This window comes from Typopeltis vanoorti, chromosome 22 (genome assembly GCF_054136105.1).
Source record: "Typopeltis vanoorti isolate ZY-2024b chromosome 22, IOZ_Tvanoo_1.0, whole genome shotgun sequence".
Classification (NCBI taxonomy): Eukaryota; Metazoa; Arthropoda; class Arachnida; order Uropygi; family Thelyphonidae; genus Typopeltis; species Typopeltis vanoorti.
The window spans coordinates 11,651,612-11,671,801 of NC_143570.1; the positions used below are offsets into that span (position 1 = coordinate 11,651,612).

Here is a 20,190-nt window from a genome sequence, read left to right on the forward strand (position 1 = left end):
AAGTTTTTGCCTTCATCTGCATGTATTCTATTTTTCTTTGCTCGACTTTTTCAATAAAAAGAAACAGAACACATGCAGAAGAAGAGTTGTTGAGTTGAAACTGGGGGAGGGGAATATAAAATATACAGATTTTTTACTAAACCATATTCTTTACTTAAGGCACAGTTCAATGATCTTTTTGTGTGAAATTGTAGACCTGCTATGAGACTTTTGACTCCATGGAAGTCCAATGATAATAATAATAATATACATGGAGGACCTCACCCTATGCATCTGCATATCACAGGCTCAGTAGTGTCTCTTCATACCACTATCAGGATTCCTTCCAGACACAATGACAAAACGATTATTCACTAGCTGACGAAATTTTCCTAAAGCGTCACCATTAGGTTCAGTTCAGTATGCTATCTAAAGGTCAGTCTACAGAATTACTGTTTATAAACTGTATTACTACCTTCAAGCGCCTCCGTAGCGCAATTGGAAGAACAACAGTACATTGCGCCCTTCAATTGGAATAGGCCTAAGTTTGATTCTTGCGACGGGAGGAATCTTTATCTGGACGATTTTAATCGAAGGTGAGTTAGCCGATCTCATATGGAGGTAGCAGGGGTTTTTCTCCCAGAAACTCGGGTTTTTCATCCCGCATACAGACAAATCGGCCCTTCAGAACACATGCAATTTACAGACAAAAAATACTAGTTGTGGTAGTAGTGGAGGTGGGCGATAGATGGCATTGATGGAGATGATTTGTAGTAGAGGTTCAGTGTGTAGTGGTTGAGACAGTTGTAGGTGTCCTCCCGCGATGAGTCTTCGGACTCCTTGGAGGTGTCACGAATAACAATAATAATATTAATTCAAAAATAAAGAAAAGTTGGATATCTTTATGATATCTAACATAGTTATCACTCAGGCTGTATGCAGGAAGAAAATATCCAGTCAAACATAGTTTTGGGCCACTTCTAATAAACAAAGTGGTGGTATAACTAGGTACCTAATGGTGCCTAGTTAGAGGTTTGACCTTTTCTCTGAGGAGTATGGATGCTATACTTGAACCACCCACCTACATAGGATGGAAAGACATTGGCTACCAAAAGAAGTGGATAGATATAGACCAAAGGGAAAGAGAGGGGAAGACCAGTGAAGCCGGAACAGGCAAATGCCTAATCCTTGAAGAAAAGAAGAAGAAAAAAGTGGTGGTATTACACTGGGAGATGAAACTCATCTACTACCAAATGGTGCCTAGTAAGAGGTTTGACCTTTTCTCTGAGGAGTATGGATGCCAACTTGGACTGCCCACCTATGTTAGTTCACTTCAAGGAGGTTTCCTCCATCCTGAAGGTTAAATGCCTGTTGGCTGTGGGATTCCACCAAAATGAAGGTGTAGGTAGAGGATATGGTTGCTGCAAACCAACCGAACCTCACCAAAGTTTGGCATATGTCATGTCACAGTAATAAGAACATCAATTTCATCAACATTTCAGGCTTCTAAGGTTTAGCTAAGGATAGTGCAATCCAAATCATATATCACAAACTTATCCCATTTAACTTTACATTATTACTATAACACTTTTGGCACACTGATGCTAAGCAATAAAAGTCTTAAGTCATCATTATGCATTAGTTCACAATACCTTTATGTGAGTTTTGATAAAATTTAGGAGCCAGGACAACAAGAAACAGCTGTAGCAAGTTTTTGCACATGGACAGAAAATAAATTATACTTGACAAGAAATTATATTCTTTATCCTTTACCCAAGCATGAGTAAACAAAAGTCTGTACTGAAGTAACATCACAACTAGGCTATCTGCAGATGCTTCACATCATAATGTCACAGTAACCCACAATATATGCACACCTCCTTTAAGATGTGTATGCTGCCATGTATTATAGAAATGGTCACTACTGCCTTTAACCTTTACTGAAGTCTCATCAGTGAGAGTCAGACCTGTGGGATACTGAGAGCTAAATCATTGACAAAAGTCATATTTCCTGTATAAATAGAAAAACCATGTATCATTATATTATTAAAATACTCTGGACAAGAGATAGCTGTAGCAAGTTTTTATGTTGAGAATGGAAGTAAATTACAAAATTGGTAATTCAGTTCTCTAGTTTGTAAAAGATTTTTTTAAAATAGCACACTACCACTTTAGAGAAGTTGATGATAAAGTAACTGCTTTCACATCCATTAATATTATATACTTAAAAGTTAACTTCGCTACTTCACTGGAGAAAAAAATCCATGATAAGCTAAGTTTCCATCTCTGTTTGGCATGGCTAACCTGATGTTATTAAGTGTGGTTCATAATTATAGTCCATAATCCATAGTGAGTGAAGCTTCTATGGGCAATAGTTTGGTAAGTAGTCCTCATACAATTTGGTAGTGGGTTGAATTCATTTGCTATGCTGCTTTTTGATATAATAGAATATTTGGATTGTTATTAATGCATTTCATAATGAAGTTGAGTCAAGCTTTTTTTTTTGTCTTCAAATTTTTTTTCATTTTTTTTTATCATACGAATGCTCTAATGAAGTCATATCTTCACTGGAGCATTCTTATAATCCTTAATAGGTAGCCTCAATCACAGGGGATAGTTTGGTTTTACTTAAATTAGTGGGATTATTTAAATAACCTTCAAAGGTCTCATGTTATTCTTAGTAGACTTGCCTGTTTTGAAAAACTTAATATAGTTATTTGTCACTGGAAAGTCAATGGGTTATATTAGCAACTTGCTTTTTATATCTTATGTCGATTGTCATGAATAGTACTTGATGTTGACTCTAGTAAGTTGTATACAGCATTTGATTTACACCTTTCCTGTAGTTTAGTTCTGTGATTATACTACATGAAAAATAAATAATAAATAAATATGCAAGAAATTTGACTATCCAAAAAAAAAAAAAAAAAAAAAAACATCACAACTAGGATATCCGAAATTAAAAAAAAAAATAATATATACACTCTTATAAATTAAAGATGCCAAGATATTATATTCTTGGTTTAATCCTTTATCCAAGTGTAAGCAAATAAAATCTTGATTAAAAGCTATATATAATATTATATATAAAAAGCTATCATTTCTGACATGTTTGAAAGTTTCATTCATGACTTAATTTCATTACTATGTTATAATATGATAGAAATGATTATGAAGAGAGAACAATTCTGTGTTTGTCTGATTGGGACTCAGCAAGTGTGGGAAGTGTCTAAAAATTACTTAAATGATGTGATATCAGAATGTGTTCTTAGAGTTCGAAGAATAAAGAGTAGGAGTGAAATTGATGTGTAATCTAATTAAGCAAGAGATTTGTAAAAAAAAGATGATTTGGAAGAAATACCATGTGTATAAGGATGGCAGCATTTATGATAATTATAAGCAGCATGCCAGAAGAGTCACAAGTGTTAAATGAGAAGAGTCACAAGTGGAAAGTTAAATCAAAGTAAAAGAAAGAATGAATTTGAAAGAATAACTCTACTGAATGTAGATGGTATGGGGGTGACTAATGCAGAAGTGATTGTTCAACTAATGAGTTGCCCATTTTGCTAAAGCTATCAACCTGGTATATGCAACATTGAACTCACCACTTCCTCTTCAATGGATAAGGAAACTCATGTGTATGAGGAGGAAGTAATAGAGCTGTTGCACAAACTGAATAAGAATTCTGCAATAGGAATTGATGGGATATCAGCACAGATGCTAAAAGAGTGTTCAGGTGAACTGCCTTTGACCAGGCTATGTAATTTGAGTCTCAGAAGAGGGAAGATTCCACATGAGTGGAAAGAATTTATGATAATCCCAATGTATACAATTATCAATCAACCAATATCTCAGGAGTGGTGATGAAGATTTTGGAAAAGTTGGTCAAGGCTCACATTCAGAAATGGGTTGACAGAGAATCTCTACTTTGAAATGAAGCATGGGTTAACTAAGGGAAGGTCATGTTTTTGCAACTTGCTCACATTCTATAATAATATTACCATTGAGTTAGACAAGGGGGAATGGATATACCATGATACTTTTGAATTTTGCCAAGGCTTTTGACAGAATACAGCATGGAAGACTGCACAGATAGGAGGATGGCTGACCAACAAATATCAAAAAGTGGTATATGGGGGAGGAGTGAATCTGCAAGATTCAAGGTAACCAGTATGTGCCTCAAAGATCAGTCCTTGTTATTTAATCTGTACATTAATAACATTGGGAAGGATTTGCCATGCAACATACTATTTGCTCATGATGCAAAGATAGGTAGGGTAATCAGGAGTGTTGCTGATATGCAGTACTTGAAGAATGATTTGAGCAGGCTAGAATTGTGGGCATATGAAAATGGCACTGTCAGTTCAATGTTAATAAATATAATGTCGACTTTGCAAATTGCACGCTTTAGTGTGATTAGATATCCATTGTCATATTATATGTGAGATTATGCTCAAAGAAACTGATCAGTTAATGATCTTAGAGTTTTAGTAGACAGGCTGAAGGATCATATAGCAAAAATTGTAAATGCAACTGAGAGAATAAATGCTGAAACAAACCTTGACATGTAAAGCTAAGGAAGTCGTTTTGCCTCTTTACAAGGCCTTGACAAGACCTCACTTAGACTGCATGTAGGTCTGGTCTCCTGGTTTCTGTAGTGATTCTGATACAGTGGTGAGAGAGAGAGAGAGAGAGTGTGTAAAGGAGAATGTCAAAAATGATATCAGGATTGTGGAATACTGATTATGAAGACAGACTGACAATTTATAGGCTGCAGACACTAGCAAACAGGAGAAAGAGGAGTGATATGATGGAGAGTTAAACTTCTGAAAGGGTTATACAGAATTTCAGTAAATGGAATTTTTCATTTTATGGTTGGGACAGGATGTGAGGGCTAGGTTTTTCTCTCATAGAGTGGTGCATAATTGGAATGGATTGCTGTTGGATGTTGTGTGTACAAGTAGTGTGAATGAATGCAAGAACAAGTATGACAGCTGGTGCAAATAACAAGGCATTCCTCGATGAGTTCCTCACTCCCTGGAGGTCTCTCTTAATAATAATATGGTTATTTCATGATCATCCATGGGAAATCAACAAGAAATCAATTTCTACTACTAATAATTTTTTTTTTTTAATTATGTTCTCTCTAACTCTGAGAGCAATTATCAGGTGGATTTTGCTAAAGTCTTTATATACAAACTCTGTTACAATGGTTTTGCTAAAAATTTCCCAAAGTGGCTGAAAAAGTGAGTGAATTGTCTTTTTTTTTTTTTTTAAAAAAAAGATATGACCAAGACAACTGAATGCTATGAGACTAGTGTATTATGTCTATTAACCATCCATGTGTGTGTGTGTGTGTGCTCTCCATCCAGTTTGCTCATTTTGTAGGATGAAAACTCTACATTTTTGAGATGATACTTGATTGAAAGACAACTCCTTATCAAAATTAACAACTCATTTCATTGTATAATATCAATATTCAATCTGGAGTTCTTCAAAGCTCTCACCAAGAAGAATCCCAAAACCTCTTGATTGTTTCCCCTCTTTATTAATGACATCTCTTTTTTTCTTTAAAATATTTAATTCCTGCTTTTTTTGCTCATAACCTTACAAACTTTTTTACCCCATTAAGCTAAATTATACCATATATATATATACACACACACTGCAGAATAATATTAATAATCTAGTCAGTTACCATTATTACTAATAAAGTAGTCTCAGACTAAACCATAAATGTTATTATGGTTTTTTAATTAACCTTCTTTGATGATAGCATCTTACCTATTAAGGTCATGAGATTATTTTTGACAATTTTTGCAATTTTCCCTTATATATGGGATTTATTTATAAAAATACTAAATGTTTCAAAAATGTCAATATATTAAAATAAAATTCTGAATTGCTCATCAGCTCATTCTCAGCTGGATTTTCCTAATTTGGTTGTTACACTATACTTCTTATTCAGATAAAACTGAAAAGGTTCCTGCATAAGTTTCTCAGATGAACTGCATTTGATGCAAATATCTTACCCTCTAGTATTTGCTAAAGAGGTCATTTCACTGTAAAATTATTAATTACCATACTGATTGCACTGAGCTTTTATACAAATTAATATTTTCCACTAGTATCGATACCACTGGTGATACAATTTGTAATACGATTCTATGGATGTGACTAAGCAGCAAAATCTTAGGATTATCAGAATCTAGAGAATGAACTTTCTATAAACACTGATTTAATATGCACTGATCTTAATAGCATCAATTTCTTTTGCACACATCAACGTTCATTATAAATTTTAAAATCTTCTGTTACACATTAACTATAATAAGGTATTTTGATGTTTGTCATTTTGATGATTTTATATATTCATAATTTAAAAACCCTACATATTTATAACTGCCTACCACTATATAACCATTAAAAATTTGTATGCTGTCCAACTTTATGTAACTAATAGACATTATCTATAAAATAAATAAATAAATAGTTTATGACTACTGATTTATTTAAAATTACCTGTCTTGCTGTCATCAGTGTTGGATCTTTCATTCGCTTTAGTTCTTCATCTACTTCTTCCAATCGACCTGATTCTACAGCTTCAAGCCATGCTTCCTCTTCATCAACATCACTTTCTGCCTGTGGTTGACCACCTAATTTTATTACATTGAAACTTAATTAGAAAAATAGTAGAAGCATCTAATAATAGAACTAAAAGCAGTTTATAAATTCTTACATCCCATTCCCATAAAGATGCCATGAGATTAAACAATTTTTATAGTTTGTTTTCATAAAAACAGACTGTGATAAATAAGTTTAAAAGTGACAAAAAGTATGTTTAATTAATAAATACAAAGGAACCAGCACCATATAATACAAGATCCTACTGACTACTAAGATGTGTTCTTCATCATCATCAAATTCCTGCTATGTACCCTCAAGGAGTGTACAGGATATAGTACTACATGAAAAAAATTACATCATTATTAATTTCCTATCTACAATTTTCCTCCAAATCAGTCTGTTACTTGTCAAGACTCCAACATTATCAGATCTTATATTTCTATCGTCTAAGGCACTTTGTACCGTATCAATCCACCTATGTCTTGGTCTTCCTCTGTGTCGTTTTCCTGCCAACCTCGCAGAGAACACTTGTTTTGCTAATCTTTCCTCTCCCATTCTGTTTACGTGACCATACCACCTGAGATTAGCTCTGCTAACGCATTCCTGGATGCTGACAATGTCAAGTTCTTTCCTAATATCCTTGTTTTTAATATGATATTGCCATTGATGCCATGTGTTCGTGCCTATAATCTTTCCCAGGACTCTCATATCTGTGGTCTCTAGTCTTTGGTCAAGTGTTTTACTTCGGACCCAGCTCTCAGATCCATAAGTTAAAACTGGTTTGAACACTGTCTTGTATACAGCTAATTTAGTGTTCCGACTAATTTCTCTCTTATTCCATAGGAATTCATTCAACTGACTTCCCACCATACCAGCTTTGCTGATTCTATTGTCTATTTCTATATTTAATTTACCATCTTCAGTAAAAATTGTGCCTAAGTAGCTGAAATGTTTTACTTGTTCCACAGGTTCTCCATTCACAACACAGTTGACATTTTCAATGATTCTGCCGATTTTCATTGTCTTTGTCTTTTTATTGCTGACCTTCATACCATATCTATTACAACAGCTATTCATTTTAGTCAGAGAATCTTGCAGACTTGTAGCGGATTTATTTAGAAGTATAACATCATCCGCATAAAGCAAAGAGCTGACATTAACATCTCCAATTTTGATATCATGTTTAATACCACTTTCCTTCATAATGTGATCCATATAGATAATGAATAACAGAGGGGATAATGTACATCCTTGTCTCACACCAGATTTAACATTAAACCATCTTCCTGTACTTCCTTCAATTCTAACTGCTGACTTACAACTCAAATAAAGACTAAGTATTGCTTGATATAATGCCCCATTGACACCATATAACTGCAGCGTATTGAATAGCTTCTCTCTTGGCACCTTGTCATATGCTTTTTCCAAATCGACAAAACTTAAATACAGATCTTTGTTATATTCCCATGCTTTCTCGACTATTTGTCGTAAAGTGAAGATCTGATCCTGACAGCCTCTGTTTGGCCTGAATCCAGCTTGTTCTTCACCAAGCTTTACATCTACAATTCTTCTCAACCGTTTCTCAAGTATACTTGCATAGATCTTGCCAGGAACACTCAGTAGGGAAATACCTCTGTAATTCTCACATTCAGTTTTATTTCCCTTTTTATATATGGGTACTATGAGAGCTCTACTCCAATCATCGGGAATTCGTCCCTCTGTCCAGGCCTTCTGAACTATGCAGTGCAGCCACTGTAAGACTCTCACACCACCATACTTCAGATTTCTGGTCGAATATCATCTACTCCTGCTGCCTTTCCACATTTCAAGCCTTTGATGGTTTTTTCTACTTCAAGTATGGATATGTATTCCTGACTGCATGCCTGGTCAGTGTTTTTTACCACTATGCTGTCATCACTGCTTGTTTCATTTAGAAGTTTTTCAAAGTAATTACTCCATATCTTTTTTCTCCCCGTTTTCATATCACCTTTATCATCTCTAACTCCTTTTACAGCACTCTTTCCTCCATTCCTAAGCTTCTTCAACAACCTCGAGAATATTTTGCCACCTTCTTGATATTTATTTTCTATATTCTTGCCAAAGTCCACCCATGACTTTTGTTTAGCTAGTTTTACACAGTGTTTAGCATTCTCACATTTGTCTCTATATTCTCTAAGAGCAGAAGCTGACTTATTTGACAGGAACTTTTGATATGTTTTTTTCTTTTCTTTCACTGCCTCTTTAACTTCCTGTGTCCACCAGGGAGTTCTGATTTTTTTATCCTTACAGACAACCTCACCACATGCCTCTCTGGTAGAATCAATCAATGTTTTTTTCAGAGTTTGCCACTGAATCTCCAAGGTTTGATTCCTGTTCTCAAACTCTTTCATTTTTTCTTCAATAATCTTTGTGTATTTTAGCCTACAGTTCACATCTGAGAGCTGCTCAACTTTTATTCGCTTTAAAACTTTCTTTCTTACATGTTATTCTTTTCAATACTAAAATTCAATTTTATCTTTCTCAAGACTAGATAGTGATCACTTCCAATTTCAAATCCTCTGTACACTCTGGTGTCCTGCACCAGGGAGAAAACATCACTATCAACAATAACATAGTCAAAGACTTTTCTTATTCCTTGCCTCTTCTCTCCATGTGAATTTGTGCACATTTTTATGTTGGAACATGGTGTTAGTAATAACCAGTCCATGTCCTGAGCAGAAATCTAACAAATATTTGCCATTATTATTAGCTTTCCCAAAATATTTTTGTATGTCTCACAATCATTTCCTACGCTGCTATTTAGATCCCCAACAAGGACCAACTTTTCCTTTGTCATTGTGTCAGTTGCTTTTTCTAAAGCTTCAAAAAATTCCTCCACTTCTACCTTAGTAGAACCTTCTGTGGGACCATAGGCACAAATAAGTCTCATTGTCCAGTTCCCCATTCTCATATTTGCCCACATTACTCTACTTGAGACTGACTGCCATTCAAGAAGATTAGCCTTGTATTTTGTGTTGAATACTATGGCTACTCCTTCTTTTCCTAGATTGTCATTGCCTGAATATAACATTTTGTATTTATTGCTCAGAAAGATCTCACCAGTTTTGGTCTTTTTTGTTTCAGTAACCCCTATTATGTTGATCTGGTACTTATCGAATTCCTCAGCTAGCTCCATTTCTTTGCTATTCAGGCTTCTTGTGTTCTTTATCTGTTAAAAATGATGTGTTCTTTATCTGTTAAAAAATGTGCTAACAGAAAAGTACTGTGAGATGCAGTATTTAGATTATTCAATCATAATTTTAACTTAAAATAGTTTATAATAATTGCATAGTCTGCTTTCATCCTTTATTAGTGAGATGCCAATTCCAAGTTGCCAACTTTGAACAATGAGATTTCTTTTTTGATGCTGTCCAGAAATATTCCTATCAGCTGACTGAAATGTAACACATTCTTATTCTGTAAAGTCTTCTCAATTTCCAACTTAAATAATGCGATATATGAATATGAATGTAGAACTAATATCTCTTATGAAAAAAGTTATATTGTGAGAAGAAAAAGCTATAAGGAAACAGCTTTAACATCTAGATAATGACCTTCAATATGCAATTTGATGAAAAAGCATCAAATTGCACATTCAAGAAACTTCAGATAAATTGTGTACTCAAGAAGCACTTCAAAAAGGAAGAGCACACATGTTGGTCACATTTGAAAACTCTATCTCCTCATTCTGGACTCTCTTATTCACTGACAAATGGAAACCTTCAATGCACAGCTTTCAGGACAGACACATAAGCTATCTTACTAGCCTCAACATAAAAAATCTGGCATAATTATGATTCTCGTCCATTGCGTTCACTCTCTTTGCTCCATAGATGTTTAACTACAACAAGAAATAGAACATATAAAATATACCTTTCTATCTTGACTACTGCTCAAGAAGTAGTCAGGCATTTAAACATTCCTGGAATTTAAGGTACATTTGGTGTATCACCACTTAAAACACTCAACATTCAAGTTGCAATCTGTCATCTTGTTTTTTTGTTTGTTTATTCATTTATATATACATATATATCACTCCTATCCATGTGAAAATGCAGAGCCTAGAGCAAATAAATGCCATGCAGACTGGGGTCAAGAGCAAAGTAATCTGTTGATATTCTATTTGAAGAACTAGGGGTTGTAGTCTGTGGGGAATACTTTATTGGAAAAGCTGTTCCACAGAACTGAAGTAGACAGAATGAAAGATTAATATGAGTAGCAGATTCAGTCAGCAATTCAACTATAAAATGATGTTAAGCTACTGTTGCTTGTGTTATTATAGTAGTAGCTTTAACAGAAATGGAGGGAGCATGGTGGATACTATTTCTGCTTGAAGAGCACCCATGGAAATATATACAGAAGAGACATAATGCAGAAACTGAGATATATGCAACAATAACTGAACAGTGTGTGTGTGTGTGTTTGTGTGTGCGTGCGCACACATATGCATGTGTGAGAGAGGTCATCAATCAACTGAACTACTCTCTTCTGAACAGCATCAAGAATTTTTAGAGCAGGTTTAGACACCATCCCAAATGTGAAAGATTCAAAGGTTGGGATTCATACAGTGTAAGTAACCAAACAGATGAAATGTAATATCTTAAAAAAAAAAAACAAGTTTTTCTGGAAGCTAAAGATACTATACAGGTGGTATGATGATGATGATGCCAGGAAAGGCTACGAGTAAAAGTCAGTTTGAGGAGAAAAATCTGGTCATGACCGTTAAGGTGAGCATTATTAAAGGTAACAGGAGAAAAAAAAAGACCTTTTTATGAGAAAAAGACAAAACTGTATTTTGGAAGCAAGAAAGATGGTGACCAGGTTTTTATTACCCCACTGAAGAATAGTATGGATATCAGTATCTAGCACACTTATTGTAGATAATTAGTTATCGACAATATTTATCTTGCTGCCCAATAAGCAGGAGATCTACTCACATATAAATTAAAGATACCAAGAAATTATATTCTTGATTTAATCCTTTATCCAAGTGTAAGCAAGCAAGTTTGCACCTGAAGTAATTTCAGAACTGAGGCAACTCATATAAAGAAGCTAATGACTTCACATCACTTGCCTTAGTATCCCATAATTCAAAGCACATCTTCTTATGGTGTATAATGCTATGTATTATGGGAAGGGTCACTATCCAGACCGGTGTCGACCTTTATTGAGGTCTCATCATTGGGTGCCAGACCCAGAGGTGATACTAAGTTTGATGTAATGCAGAAGACATATTTTCATATACGAGTAGCCAAAAGGTGTCACATTTTATTATTAAAATACTCTGGAGTGGAGATGGTTGTCGATGGAAAATTTACATCAACCATCTCTAATCCAGAGTATTTTAAGAATAAGGTGTGATGACACCTTTTGGCTACTCGTATATCAAAATATGACTTCTGCATTACTTCAACCTTAGTATCACCTCTGGATCTGGCACCCACTGATGAGACCTCAATAAAGGTTGAAATCAGTCTGGGTAGTGACCCTTCCCATAATGCATAGTATTATACATGTCCAGAAGGAGATCTTTTCTAGTGTAGAAAAAAGGATAAATTTTTAACTGGACGTAAGCAGGCATCTGATGACTGTGGAGCATCGACGTCAACAACTTTAGGTTCACAGAATATCACTCCAAAAGTAAAATCAAGAAAGTATGCAGCAGAATATTTAAATTTTGGTTTTACAAAGACCAAAGCAAATGATGAAGAAAGACCACTATGTGTTATTTGTTCGAAAATTTTGGTGGCTGATAGCATGAAACCAAATAAACCTAAAAGACATTTGGAAACACTTCATAAGGAGTATGTTAACAAACCTCGAGAGAGCATGCAGCAGAATATTTAAATTTTGGTTTTACAAAGACCAAAGCAAATGATGAAGAAAGACCACTGTGTGTTATTTGTTCGAAAATTTTGGTGGCTGATAGTATGAAACCAAATAAACCTAAAAGACATTTGGAAACACTTCATAAGGAGTATGTTAACAAACCTTGAGAGGTCTTTGCTATCAAACTGAAATGTTTTGAAAAGCAAAAAATCTAGCATTAAAAAAGTTTTGTGTGTAAACAAAAAAGCTTTACGAGCTTCTTACAAAGTTGCATATAAAATATGCCAGGATCAGAGAGGACCTAATTCTGCCAGCTGCGATTGACATTGTGGAAACTATGCTTGGAGAAAGTTTTCCTAAACAATTACAGTGCATACCTCTATCAAATGATACTGTTACTTGGTGAATTGGTGATATATGTAAAGATATGCAACAACAACAACTGTTGTTGAAGCTTTTTGACCAATATTCTCAATTCAGCTTGACGAGGTAACAAGGATTATCATTTAATTTCTTATGTTCGATTTTGCGATGGATTATCAGCAGTTGAAGAGTTACTGTTTTGTAAACCAATAGAAAGAAAAGCCATAGCACCTGAATTGTTCAAAATATTGGACGAATTTACATGAAAGGCAAACATACAGTGGAAAAATTGTGTTGGAATTTGCGCTGATGGTGCTCAAGTCATGGCTGGAAGATTTAAAAGTTTACAAGCCCTCATGAACGAAAAATCCTCACAATATATATTGTTAATATATTGTTGTTAATACAATGTTTAGAGCAGTATTCATTTTCTTTGCAGCAGCAAGCTGCTGCAAAGGAAATGAATCCTGGTCTAAACATTGTATTAACAACAGTTATAACCGTGGTGAAATTATATTAAAATGAGACCTTTAAAATCAAGACTGTTTTCTGAACATTGCAAAGACATGGCTGGAGCAGACCATTCAGCGTTGCTATTTTACTGTGAGACAAGATGGTTATCACATGGAAAATGTTTACAATGTGTTTACGAATTAAGAGACGAAATAGCAATCTTCTTGGAAGAGGAAAATCATGAAGAGCAAAGAAGTTTACAGACCACTTATTTGTGATGAAATTGAGCTACTTGGTGGACATATTCAAGAAACTACATATATTAAACTTGCAACTCCAAGGGAAAAAATACACATATCTTAGATATGAGTGATAGAGTTAATGCTTTTTGTAAAAAACTAGAGTTACAGAACAAAAAGGTAAAGCAACAAAAATTAGAAATGTTTGCAAATGTGGCTGAATTTATCAAAACCTACAAGGCAGAAGAGCAACACATCAAAGTTTTATATACAACTATTGAAAATCATTTAACAATGTTGTCAAAGAATTTTAGAAATTATTTTATAACTGATGACAACATAATGGCAATGTATGAGTGGGTTAGAAACCCATTTCAAATTACCCCTAAAGGTTTCTCAATTGAAGAAGAGGAACAATTTATAGACTTCACATCAAGCAGTGAAATCAAAAAACAATTTGCATCTAAATCACTGTTTCAATTTTGGGTTGGTGTTGATGATGAATTTTCTGCACTCGAGTCAAGAGCTTTTTGTGCACTTTTGCCATTTCCAACATCTTATCTTTGTGAAAATGGATTTTCTGCAGTAGTTGCCTTAAAAACAAAATATAGATCTCAATTAAATATAGAAAGAGAACTAAGCATGTCAATTTCCAATGTATCACTTTTTAGGTTCATTGTTATGGTTTAGTTTTAATTATCTGCTCGATATATTTTGCAATATTGATATGTTCCCATAAGCGTAACTAATTTATTCAATACAGTGGATTCTATACATTTTATTATTTTATTTTCAGAGTGTATTTTATGTTTTTGTGTCAATAAATAGTTTCATTAAATGCTTTTGTTTCAATAAAGTAGTTTTTCAGTTTTTCCTTTGATTTCCATTTTCTTCGCACCCCCCCCCCTTTAGGTATTTTGTGCTTCCCCAAAGGGAGCATGCCCCATAGATTGAGAATCACTGCTGTAAAGTAATGTTTTCTGAATTATTAAATCCTTAGTCCTCATACTAATGTATGATAGGTTTACAGCCTCGTGTGTGGGATTCACATAAATAAAATAAAAAAAAGCCAAAAGTGAAATAAAAACTACAAGTTTCACTGAAGGCATATAGAAGTAAACATAAAAAAGTACAGAAAACTAGATGGTCACTGCTTGCATGCAAAACAAGTAGTAGTAGTAGTAGTGAGAGTAACAATAATAATCTTACCTACACCTTGGGAATCTTCACTAGATGGATCAGGAATTTCATTCTTTGCAACGCTATTAAAACAATCCATTGAGGAATATAAAATTTCATTAAAAACTTAAGTCAAAATAATACAAAGAAAGCATTAATTTTAAGATTTATTCACTATACTGAAAACCAGTATTATGACAAAATATAAACTTCCATTTCTCTTACTGAACAAAATTTTAAACTTCTTAGAACAAAGACTCAATTATTGTGCTTTTATCAGAAAGAAATGTTTTACATCTGCATAAATAGATACTTAATAATAATATATGTTGTTTTACTTATTTATATCAATACATGATACTCATTCCCCATAATTACCATATCTTTTGCCTTATAAGATGCGCTTTTTTGTATATAAAATTTATCTGAAAATTAGGATGTGTCCTATAATCCAAATGTGTCTTATAAACCGGTGCATCTTATGGTGCATCATCACTTGCCGGTACTGTGTGATCAGTTTGAATAGTTGCATAGTCATTAATGATCAAGCATTTAAACTAGCAATCAACATATTATTATTATATTAAATTTTTTTTTATAAACCATGGATTCTGTGAAGCACAGACATAGCTATGCACTTGCGTTTAAGTGTAGTGTGATTCAGCACGCAAAAAATGGCAATATGGCAGCAGAGCAGCATTTTGGACCTCAGCCTACAGAAAAAAATGGTATGAACTTGGAGCAAACAAGAGCAGCAATTAATAGAAGCAAATTCTAAAAAAAAAAAAATAATATCTACAGAAAACCGGCAAAATGCCAGATATTGATAATGAATTAAAAACTTGGATAATGGATCAAAGAAGATTAGGTTGTTAAGTTATATTGCCACCATTTTTTTAATTTCCAAAATGGTGTAAATCCCTTTGAAAACAGAATAAAAAAGTTGACTTTATTTCCAATGTGAAGCATTTCATTGTCATGTTTGTTGTTTTCTGAAATTTTTCATTTGACAGAGATAAGACGCTTTGGAAATAAGCTCTTCAATTATGAACTGATAATACTCACAAAAAACAAAAAATCTAGTAAATGGATAATATAAATGCTACTAAAATTCATAAAATTTATTTTTTCATTAATTGAAGTTAATTAAGTTTATTCAACAGGAAATCCATCAAAAAGAATGAAAAAGCACAACAGTAAAGTACTATTTAGTAAAGTAAAGTACTGCATATTCTTACAAAATATGCAGTGGAATATTAAATAAAAAAATACTGACAAAATATTCTCAAGTCTATTCTGGAAGAACACAATGGTTTTTAGAAAAAGACATTCACATACAGATCCAGGTTTCTGTTGAAAATTAATAACAGAACAAATGCTACCAAATAGCATTCTAAAAGCTATTATATGCATATATGAAGATAATAACAAAATAGAGATATGATTGAACTGAGAAAAATATACAGAGATACAATACAATACAATATAATATTATACAATCATCACCAGTATCATTAATACAGAAGCTTGGTAGCAGCTCCAAGATGAACCCTAAGGTACGCCACTGGTCACCTTCATATTTTTCCTGTTTCTCTATATATATGCTGCTTTTTTTTTGATACCTGTTGGTCAGCCACTCACTCTTCTGTGTCATAAGCTATTTCTCAACCCTAACCAATCCAGCTTATATATCAATCTTCCGGGTAGTATTCGGTCAAATGTCTCTGCAAAGTTCAGTAATAGTATGGTGCGCAATTCGATTATCATTAACTGTAAACAAACTCGTGAAACAAAAGTTTACTCATAACCAGGCCTCTACAGATGATTGCATCTCTTTTCAACAATTTCTACATGACCTTAACTGCCTTTTCCAATATATCTTAATGAAATCCAGATGAAATGCACACCAATTTGTATCCAGAGATATGAATTGGTATGCAATCAGCTACTTCTGTCATTGCATCTTCTTGCAAGAAAACTTTCTTACACTCCTTTAGGACCCTATCAATCTCTTGCATATTCCTCATGCACTAATCTCATCTAATACCATCACTGAATTTACATCAGGCTCCTGAAATATCTTCTGTTCCTCCACATTTATGAAAAAAATATTATCTCTGCACTGGATGTATATCCTAGCAAAATGATTATTCATAATTCTGTTATTTGTACTGCATCTGTTGCTTTTTCTTTGACCAATATCAGCTAAGGATATTCCATGATTATTCTTTCTTTTACTTTGCCTACAGTGAAAGAGCTTTCTAGTATTTCCTTCAGTCCAATCAGTTAACTCATATTCAGACTTTTCCCCTTTTTACCATGACTATTGTTCTCATGGCCTAAACTGTTTATGAACCTACACATCATTTTTTTCTCAATATCTTCTCTGCAACATTTCCTTTGTATACAATTTATCATGATTTTACTGAACTATTTAAATCCCATGTGATTTATCCTCCTCACTCAAGGGATGAATCTGATATTGCTTCGTAAAATCATATCTGATATTGAAATATTCTGAAATATCATATCTGATATTGAAATATCAGATATGATAATGTGATAATCTGATATTGTAAAATCATATCAGATATTAAAAAAATCTGATATTTAGCAATACTACATTTTTTTAAAATTAGCTGCATCCATTTTTTTTTACAAAAAAGGAAAAATTTTAGTCTTGTTTTATATTTAAACAATTATTAAAAATGGAATATTTTATTTTATATTTTTAACTGGTATTTCTTTAGTAAATAATGCATAAGGAGAAAAAAGAAAAAAAAAACGTGATTGTATAATGAAAAAAAAAGTATAAATAACTAAGCTCTGTCAAAACTACCTGATTATAACATTTATTGATATTAAAATGAAAAAAGGACACACTTCAAATTTGTTACTTCTGAAACTTCAGAACAAGTAAAACATTTTAGGTACTTAGGCATGATTTTTAGTGAAGATGGTAAATTAAATATGGAAATAGACAACAGAATCAACAAAGCTGCTATGGTAGGAGGTCAACTGAATAAATTTATATGGAATAAGAGAGAAATTAGTCAAAACACTAAATTAGCTGTATACAAGACAGTGTTCAAACCAATTTTAACTTATGGATCTGAGAGCTAGATTAGAAGTAAAACACTTGACCAAAGACTAGAGACTGCAGAGATGAGCATCCTGAGAAAAATTAGGGGCATGAACAGATGGCATCAATGGCAATATCATATTAAAAATGAGGATATTAGGAAATAACTTGACATTGTCAGCATCAAGGAATGCGTTAGCAGAGCTAATGCATTCCTGGGTGATCTTTTAACATCATCTTAGAAATATATATAGTTCCTTTAATTCGTGTCTTAGGAAACAGCATTAAGATAATTCTAACGTTCCTTTTACTTTCTAGAACTCCTTCATCGTCCATGACCATACCACCTGATAATCTCAGGTGGTATGGTCACTTAAACAGAATGGGAGAGGAAAGATTAGCAAAACAAGTGTTCTCCCAGGTTGGCAGGAAAAAGACCCAGAGGAAGATCAAGATATAGGTGGATTGATACAGTAAGATCTGATAACATTGGAGTCTTGACAGATAACAGACTGATTTGGAGGAAAATTGTAGATAGAAAGTTAAGTTAGTAATGATGTAAATTTTTCATGTAGTACTATCATATCCTGTACACCATGGCAGGAATTTGATAATGATGATGAAACTTCAAAACTTGATAAGAGAATAATAAATAATATTAAAATTTTCAACTAAGTTTTATAGCAAATGAAGTACTATATTCTTGTTTACAACAAAGCAATGATCATAATAAAAGACAAGAAGCCAAAAATGTGGATAAAAACCATTATGAAGAGATTATATGATTTTCCTGAAGTAACAGACATTCTTCTTTCAATTAGATGAGCAGTGTTCTTGTTCTGGTTAAGAGGGAATAAGGAAAAAGACGAATTTCATGTTTATGGACGATGAAGGAGTTCTAGAAAGTAAAAGGAACTTTAGAATTATCTTAATGTTGTGTTTTCTAAGACATGAACAAAAGAAACTATATATATTTCTAAGAGATGTTAAAAGATAATATTGCCACATTCAACATGTTCAAAACATCAGGAACCAGAGAGGATCTTGGTGACGTGCATGAATTTTTATTGGAAAGAAAATAGGCATAAGATAATTAAGCTGGAATGAATTACCATTGAAGGATAAAGAAATCAATGCTTTGCTAAGTTTAAAGAAGACACTTGTAGTTTTTTTTTTCTTATTCGTATCAAATCCTGTGATTTATACAGAAGACACTAGAAGTAGTTATGTGAGATATTTTCATTTGTATTTTTTAGTGTAAAGTTTGGAAGCACTTTTAGAAAATAAGTTCTATTTATTGCGACGGAATTATTATCATTATCATTATTATTATTATTTGCTATTCTGTCTTGGAGCCTCCTTTATGAAGAGGGACTGTTTTGCCCACCTTCCACTTCACTGGCACCTTCCCAGTAGTAAGGCTTAAATTAAACAGCTTAGTAAGAGGAGCCAATAATTCCCTTGCAAATTCTCATAATACAAGGACTAATATGCCATTTAATCCCATGACTATGTTCACATCGATGTTCTGCAATATTTTAAGTACTTCCATTTCTTCTACCTCTATTCTCCCATCAGTCAATAGATGAACATGTATCCCATCATTCTTCTGAATGGATCACAGTGATACTATACAATACAACAGAATATTATAATCATCACTCATATTAATATAGAAGCTTAGCAGCAGCTCAAGAACTCTAAGGTATGCCAGTTCGATGCAAAATGCTCACTCAGTAATTTAACTATCTCATGCATCTGTTATCTCCTCACCATCAGCACTTTTTAAAATCATCCCTCCATAGCCATATCTCCTTTTACTTGCCATATAACAAAAGAACTCTTCAGGATTTTTTTTTGGCCTCATCAATTAGCTTTCCCTCATAAGTAGTTTACACCTTCCTTACCATGCAGGTCATCCTTCTTGCTTGTGCCTTGTACTGCTCATGTGCATGTATTCTTTATATTCCCTCCACAACTTTTTCTTTGTCTGCAACTCCTACCTAATGATGTTATTCACTATTCATTCATTCATCTAACTCATACCTGATTTATCATTCGGACTTTCGGTAGACATTCTGATACTGCTTTCTTCAAATAACCTTCATACACCAACATCTCTCTCTCTCTCTCTCTCCCCCCTCTAAATTCTTATGCCATGGCACTGCTGAAAGCTGATTCCTTAGCATGTCATAATCACCTGCTTTATAATTCCACATATAGCTCTTCTTAACAGAAAATTCTGCATGTCTGGCAAATTTCCCAGGTCAAAACTACATGATCACTTTCCACAAGCAGAGGCAACTTAGCTAGATTGGTTACTGTTGATACCATGACCATATTCAGCACTCTCGAACCTTGTGTCCTCTCCATTACATGCTACCTCATGTAAAATATCTC

General features: G+C 33.6%; 1 protein-coding gene across 1 annotated transcript in view; it reads right to left on the bottom strand.

Moving 5' to 3' along the window:
* The window catches only part of LOC150094158 (INO80 complex subunit B), a 94,680-nt gene that overhangs the window by 46,049 nt on the left and 28,441 nt on the right, over positions 1-20,190 (bottom strand). The window contains exons 4-5 of the mRNA XM_090411968.1: positions 14,739-14,791; positions 6,502-6,635 (exon numbers count right to left, since the gene is read on the bottom strand). Coding sequence (XP_090268094.1) covers positions 6,502-6,635; positions 14,739-14,791 — 187 coding nt within the window. The remainder of the gene's footprint in view (positions 1-6,501; positions 6,636-14,738; positions 14,792-20,190) is intronic.